The following is a 6,355-nucleotide window of genomic DNA, read 5'->3' on the forward strand; positions in this document are numbered from 1 at the left end:
GTGTAATCATTGTAATAAGTGTATATATTATTATTAAAAAACAACAAAAGCGCAGGGCGACTGTAACGAACCCCGCCTGTAAACCAAAACCTAAAAAAGGAGATTCTCACAAAAAACGCAACCCTCGTTTTTTTTCTCTCAACGGCGGAAGGATGTTACAACCTAACTAGGTCGAACCTGAAATCCTCGTCAGCATTTTTATGCAGACGTGCAAGTAATCGTTACAAAATTAAGTCACCTACTTTGTAGCACAAAGGAGGTGACACACAAAGCAATTTTTGTTAATCACGCATAAATTCGGTCTACTTAAGAAAGATAAAAAGGTAAGCCTCGAACATCTCGGGGCCGTTCCGAAAAGTGAAGTGAGAGTGCGCGTACTGTGAGAGTCTCCATCTAATCTCTAAACCTCAACATATTGTACAGTACGTAGACTTATAAGTGAATAATAAAAGCTCTTTGTACAACTCGAACGCTGGCCTATAATTATTGGAGGACATCCATCCTTCATACACCGACACCGCACGTCCAAACTGTGGTTCTGCAACGCCCTGAGCGGCACGTAGTGTCTTGAAGATACTGCAGGTAACTAGCTGACCCGTAAATTCTACAAACGGTGCCCTGAGCGGCACCCTTGCACCCGGAGCAGAACAAACTGTTTAAGAGTGGGCAGCTCGGCTCCCGTCAAGGAGGACTGCCACTCACGGGCCGTGCGCGAATCGAGTTTCGAAGTCAAAATGACAATTAATATGTCGTCCCATTTGTCGCATGGTCGCTTCAAGGCTTGAAGCGCATGTAAATGTTTCGCGGCTCCGTCCGCGATTTGTCGTAATTCGATATAATTTTCCTTAGCTAGTGAAGGTAGCTCCATTATGGCTCTAATGTGATTTTGCATGACGACGCGTTGATTATCGTAACGCTCCCTGAGACGCGACCACGCGACTTCGTAATTGGCGTCGGACAGTTCCAACGAACAGATAATGTTACTTGCTTCGCCGATAACCGACGATTTGAGGTACTGCAGTTTTTGTGCGTTACTGAGCGCGGAATTGAGATGTATGACAGAGTTGAACATATCGCGGAATGGGAACCACTCATCGTACTTGCCCGAGAAACTCGGAAGACTTAATTTTGGAAGTCGCACGTGAGATACCGATTCAGGCGCCCCCCGCGAGTCAGCGGTGGACGACGAGACCGCGCCTGACCCGCGTGCTGGCGGCGCTGAAGCGGTTAATTCTCTTATTCTGGCGGCTAAAGAATAGAATGCCTCTTCGAAAGCGATGCGATCGCTGGCCTCGGCATCATCGGCGAGCTCTAATCTGGTTTGTACGGTGTTGTACTCAATCCAGGAATTTTCTAGCTTGCTTTTACGCTCCTCGAGCTGAGCGATTACTAATGCAGAAGGCTGACCTATTGAATCTACGTACGTTTTGACACGCGTGCAGGAAGCTTTGATAAGCCCATGCTGTTTTTTCAGCATAGCGAGGTCCTGAATCGACATGATGACGCGAGCTACGACAAATGGCGGATTACCACGAGCTTGATCGGCAACAGCACCAATGAGCTTGCCTTACCTCGATTATACTCGTTCGCGTATGCGCAAGAACGTCCGAGTCGACTGTTGACTTCCTTGACTGTGATGTCCTGTTGGCAGCGCTGGTCGGTCCGGATGACGCCCGTGGCGCCTTTGCGTACTGAGCCCTTGTCAGATGTCAGCTGCTTGGCGAAGAGGCGTCGTCCCGCCGTCGCCAGGGATGCGTGAGCCTCAAAATGTCCACGGGATAAACTCGGCAAAATGGCCGCTTCCTGACGCTGCCTGCGTTATCGTTGTACCGTGTGACGGCCCTCCTTGCGCACGACTTGACCTCGTGCCCACTGCGAGGGTTTTTTGGTGACCTTCGTGAGGAAATTCCGATATTGGAACTTGTGAATTTCCGGCTGCGTATCGTAGTGATGCCTCGTTGTAAATATGGCGGGCCCTCGTTGCACCTCGTGCCTGAACTGTTTGTACTGCTTGTCGCAAATGCGTTCTTGAGGCGCTGATTCTTCTCCTGATTTTCTGCCGCAACACCGATTGAGATGCTACTGCCGGGAATACGCGTGGATCCGGCTCGAAGGACCAATGTTCGTTAAATGTTCTTGCGCGTGAGCTCACTGCGGACACACGTGCACTTCCACACTGTTCTCGAGGAGATATAGCCAGCGAGATTGTGGTCGAGAAGCCTTGCCTACTTCTCTCTATTTATATCGGTGCACCCTCGGTACGTTTACGGTAGCAGAGCGGAGAAACTCGTAACTGGATAACTTTCGCACGCGAGGCTTTAGCTTGCCTTGATCGCGCGGTCGGTCCTTTGCGTGATCGATGCCCGAAATCCTTACAACGAATGGCGGTCCGGTATGATTACGCGAGGATGCGCACATGCTCACGCGGGGTGCGCGGACGACTACCGCACTACTTTGCTCGCGCGACCAATGGCAACGGCGCGATGACAAGTCAGTGCGCGCAACGTTACCGAATCCGACCAATATCGACGGAATCTCGAACAGCGACAATTTGAGATGTGACGGACAGTGGCCAAGGACACCGAACATGCGCTACAAATTTCGAATCTTTCAGCAAATCCTAGGTGGATGTAGTGCCGTAATGTCCCTAAATACTTAACCTTCTCGGCGGCCGATAATAGGGTGTAACACTCAGGACACTTGTTATCATCAGCTTCCTTATTACGGTATATCAAAGCTGATACGCAGGCGCTAGTTACCCACGCGACGTATAGGTCTATATCAATGAGGCGGCCGGCGGCGGATAGGCGCGAAAATGGATGTACAGGGCACATGCTACATCCACTTATAGCTTCGTTACCGTGAAGTGAGATATAAATTGCACTTACCATACGGTGATTGCCTCGTGAGTCCCAGCAACAGCTCTCCGATTGCACGATCCGTGATACAGCGCGTGCAGGCCGGTCCGGATTCTGGTTGGTCAGGCCCGTCGTTGGTGCGTGGAGATTGGTTCAATGCTGATCGCCGCTCGTTCACACATCCAATTCGCGAATTTAAATAAAGAGTGATCATGCGTGACGGATGCCGGTTACGAAAGGAAGGTTTCGTCGAGAGAAATTGCACGCACGTATTTGTATATGTTCAAAAAGAATAACTTGTATATTTTATAATCACTAAATTACATCAAGTACACGATTAAGCTTATGCTACAACTTAGTATTTAACGCAGTTAAGATTAACAAAATTAAAAAATCTACTTATATAACTAGACGAAGTTACTAATAGAAAATAGAAATGGAAATCTGTTGGACTTGAGTTTGAATTAGAATCACGGTCTGGAAGAGACCTTTTCTTTTGATCGAACCTCGACCTCGGAACTTAAGAACTCGACGACTCTTAGCTAACAACTAACTTACTACTACTAACTCGGTTATCCCGAGGGCGTTTTCGAAAAGATCCCCTTCCACGCTGGTAGGGCGCATGTGGTGGAGAAGGCGTCAGGAGCGGTCCCGGCGGTTTTCGTGCCCTGCCGGTCTATTGAGGTAAAGAAAATTTATGATTAGCCAGGGGATATTTCTGGACAAGTTTTATATGTACCGCGGACGTAACACCTCCCCCCCTAGGAATAAAACATTGGACCGCGTCAAATGTTTTATTGGATAATTACATTATTGTATAAGTAGGTTTACATGGATTCTTAACTTACTATGCTTACTCTATCGCTTCTTTTTACTCAGTCATTCTCATTCTTTTCTGTCGTTCAACAACGCGCGCAATTCACTGAAATGTACAGGTTTTTCACTCGCGTTTTCACTTGATGTTTGCGCGGTGGGAGTGGGGTGTTGAGCTTCTGACGTAGGAAGATTTTTGGGTGGAATCTTCACTGTAGTGAGGAGGAGAGTTTCCTGGTCCTGTTGATTCCTGCCGACGTCTTTTCCATGAGGTTCAGCCAAGTGGAGTAGTAAATGCGTAATGGAGCTCCAAATGGCTCCGAGTAGATGGAGGCTCCATCCATACACCGAGTGGAGCGCATATCCATGAATTATTGTATCCACGATTAATTTTACTAGGTTTTCCTTCGTATAGAACGTCATAATGGCCGAAATGGCAATTATCAGGGGGAATAGTAGACCAAAATGTCTCGCCTCCGTCGGTGTCTAAACAGGTTCCGGACGCAATCTTGCAATGCAGTCCAGAAGGCAGGATAATTTCATCCGAGCTGCGGCGTATCGAGGCTTTGAAAATTCTAAGAGTGATCTTGACTGTCGCCTGCACAACTACGCTATCCCATGTTCCGTATGGGTCGCTATATTGAGTCCCCGAGCAACGACCATCCACGGAAGCATGTCCAGCGAGCGTAATACTTCCGGAAGAGGTGCTATTCGATTTGAGTCCCGCGATGTAGCCATCTCTACCTCCCAGATCTATGGATCCGGTTTCGTGGACCCGTTTACATTTATCGACCGTCATCTCATGGAGATAGGCCCTTCTTCCGCCATGGACTATCGATATGTGAGAGTGCATACCGCAATAAAATATTGTGCAATCCACTTCGACCTTGCACTGGATTACTCGCGTTCTATCAAAGTCAGAGAGCTGTAATAATTGGACGTAAACATCTGTTGTAATCGGTTCGATGTCCTCAACTTCACAATTTCCGATATCCAGGAGTGAGAGCGTCGTAATATTGAGATCTTTGCCTCCGCAGTCGTAGCCTATCAGGCCGCGTGACGACGGCGCAAAGAATAAAAACGCGGCGATGAGAGAGAGAACTTTTTTGTCAATCTTAGCGCGAGTCGAACTAAGAACTGGTGGTCCCATGAGTCACAGGGTACTAGCTGCAGCCGCTGGGTCCAAGGTGGGGGGCATCGTTGTCCAGTAGATGTGCCCCTCGTTTTCCAATGCATGGTGTAATAAAACAAGGTGTAACATTCCCGTGGATGCACAGTAGTATGCGCTTTGACCAATCACATTTGAGTCCAAATGCACCCGCGAAATTTAAATAAACAAATAATTACATATAATTAAAATGTATTTCTATTTAAGATTAAACGTGTTTCTATTTAAGAGTAAATGTATTTCTGTTTAAAAATAATGTAAAAAATATATGGAATTAGTGTTGGTCTAAACAATGGCTAGGCAGGTAAAATATTTCCGTAAAAGCGCAAGTACTTAAAGTCTGAATGCTAAAAACAATGTGATGGCAGATATATTAATTGAGAAGGAAATTGGGACGTGTGTGTGTGTGTGTGTGTGTGTGTGTGTGTGTGTGTGTGTGTGTGTGTGTGTGTGTGTGTGTGTGTGTGTGTGTGTGTGTGTGTTGTGTGGTCACATATGGGATATATACTCGCACAAAGATAACAAGGTAATAAAAATAAATAAATGAGTATTAATAATGATAGTGTTAATAAAGTATGTAATCATCTTAATAAAAGTGTTTAAGTATTTATAATAATATATAATATTGTAGGTTAGGAAATGCTTAAAAGCAAGTAGATTGACAATAAAAACATGCAGATATATTGCCTTATATACATTTTTTATATCCACTTATTAAATATATACATATACATATATATATGGCTTTGGTACATTTCGAGGACATTTTTTGTCACATATGGTATATTTTGAGGACATTTCGTACTTTTGGGGACAGTCCTCATTATTTTTTATGTATATGGTACATTTTGAGGACTGTCCTCGAAATTATAGTTTTATGGATGGTAATGTTTGAGGATATCAAATCCACCGAATGAATGTCCTCAAAATAGACCAAATATATTTAAATTCAGTTTTGTATTTGGTACATTTTGAAGACACAAAAAGTTAAACTTAGTACATCAAAAATAATTAATAAATATTCAAAATCCTATATTGTAGACTCGTGTGAATTAATCATAAAGTATTTAAAACCTTATCAAGTCAATAACACCAGTTGTAAACGTGTGATAAAATCCTCTTTATTACAATGTACGTTTCGATCCTGTTAATCGGATCCTTCTCAACATTCTTTACGTATATATACCAATATCATTGAGTTCCCTAAAACAATGATATCTTAAAACGTATATATAAATTTCTCTGTACTGTTCAAGTCTGATGTCAACGTTCTACTGAAGTAGAACGTTCATGTCTGATGTCAACGTTCTACTGAAGTAGAACGTTGACATCAGACATGAACAGTACAGAGAAATTTATATATACGTTTTAAGATATCATTGTTTTAGGGAACTCAATGATATTGATGTATATACGTAAAGAATGTTGAGAAGAATCCGATTCACAGGATCGAAACGTACATTGTAATAAAGAGGATTTTATCACACGTTTACAACTGGTGTTATTGACTTGATAA

General features: G+C 44.2%; 1 protein-coding gene across 1 annotated transcript; it reads right to left on the reverse strand.

Moving 5' to 3' along the window:
* Positions 1-604: 604 nt before the first annotated feature.
* On the reverse strand, positions 605-1,498 carry LOC108770510 (uncharacterized). Its single transcript, XM_018522146.1, has one exon. It carries the CDS (start codon positions 1,496-1,498, stop codon positions 605-607), a length of 894 nt encoding a protein of 297 aa, XP_018377648.1.
* Between the last annotated feature and the right edge of the window lie 4,857 nt (positions 1,499-6,355).

The sequence above is a fragment of the Trachymyrmex cornetzi genome, unplaced genomic scaffold, assembly GCF_001594075.2.
Source record: "Trachymyrmex cornetzi isolate Tcor2-1 unplaced genomic scaffold, Tcor1.1 scaffold128, whole genome shotgun sequence".
NCBI lineage: Eukaryota > Metazoa > Arthropoda > Insecta > Hymenoptera > Formicidae > Trachymyrmex > Trachymyrmex cornetzi.